The sequence below is a fragment of the Anneissia japonica genome, unplaced genomic scaffold (assembly GCF_011630105.1).
Source record: "Anneissia japonica isolate Jap-2015-1 unplaced genomic scaffold, ASM1163010v1 scaffold2774_len142755_cov157, whole genome shotgun sequence".
Lineage (NCBI taxonomy): Eukaryota > Metazoa > Echinodermata > Crinoidea > Comatulida > Comatulidae > Anneissia > Anneissia japonica.
In genome coordinates, this window is record NW_022745578.1 from 74,172 (window position 1) to 75,486 (window position 1,315).

The 1,315-nt window shown below is 41.3% G+C and overlaps 1 protein-coding gene across 1 annotated transcript in view; it reads right to left on the bottom strand.

Annotated features, from left to right (window-relative positions):
- LOC117119979 overlaps window positions 1–1,315 on the bottom strand; it is a 2,703-nt gene extending 1,388 nt beyond the window's left edge. The window contains exon 1 of the mRNA XM_033264964.1: window positions 430–1,315. Coding sequence (XP_033120855.1) covers window positions 430–1,315 — 886 coding nt within the window. The remainder of the gene's footprint in view (window positions 1–429) is intronic.

Genomic DNA, 1,315 nt, shown 5'->3' on the forward strand with positions numbered 1-1,315 from the left:
GACTAGGCGAGCAAAGTGAGCCTCACTTGTCTGGGGGCCAGGGGCCGCCTAGGGTCCCGGTGGGGGTGCAGGGGGCAAAGACCCCCCCATGGAAGCTACGGATATTTTACGAATTATGGAGAATTTTTAATACTTATTTAATAGGCATCGTGTTAGTATAATATGACTTACTGTTCTGTTCATGTATGTTTTCTAATGTCTAAATTAGCTTCCAAAACCAAAACATTTTGATAACACAAGAAACAAAGAGTATAACATGTAACCATCTAGGCCTAATTTATTTTCAAATACTCATTTTTCAAAGTGATATTCTGCATGTTGGATATTTTGCATGGAATCTGTCAACTACGCTGTCAAGGTCGAGTTTGCTTCCCCTATCACGATGTATTCCAAGCATCATGAGGCTATTCAAACGAGCATTTGTCATACCAGAACGCAGATCATTTTTAATTAGTCTCATTGAACTAAAATTGCGTTCACATTCGGCTGACGAAACAGGCAGAGCGCATGCAACTAAACTGATACGCTCCAACTCAAAAAATACTTCCTTCAGCTCTTCTAGATAAGTGTGTAGCTGGAGAAGAGATCCAGGTCGCTGTTCTAGTGACTTCCGGTCCAATAAATGTTTAAACGTAATCAATTTACTGTTAAGAATATCTGTATTTGCTTTAAAAAGTCGAGAAAAGTCCGTAAGTGGGCCTGGTTCAAGGAACGTCTTGGACGTCGGGCACAAAGATGATATTCCTTTCATTATCGTGAGGTTTTTGTCACTGAATCTTCTGTTAAGTTCGCCGTCTATTTTATCGATGACTTCAAACACATTTTGGACGAAAACATCAAATCCATCAGTAGTATGCTGTTGAATATTGCTTTCAACATGGTAAGCACTTAAAACAGCAGGTGGCGCAACTTTTCTTTTGGGTCTCGATGTTTCAGGCAAGCACAGCTTGTCTGCAATCGTTTCTGCGGCTTCCCAGAATTCCTGACAACTTTTTCTTGTCCGGCAGTCAATTATCTCTTCTTTGAGCGTACCAATGAGGTCAACAGCGTGTGTTAAGTCGTTTGATGGGTTTTGAAGCATGTCGGATGCAAACTTAGCTTTTGTTAAAACATGCCTCAGCACGGACAGGTATCGGAGAAATCGACGATCTATCTGCAACAAATAACCAGTTGCTTCAGTAACACGACTGGAATTACTGTCGTTGTCGATGACTTCATTAAGAACCTCACATACTATTTCCATCCGATTCCAAAGGGCGTTAAACTGCTTCGCCTGGCATGACCAACGGGTGTCTGATACTCTACTAATTTCCAT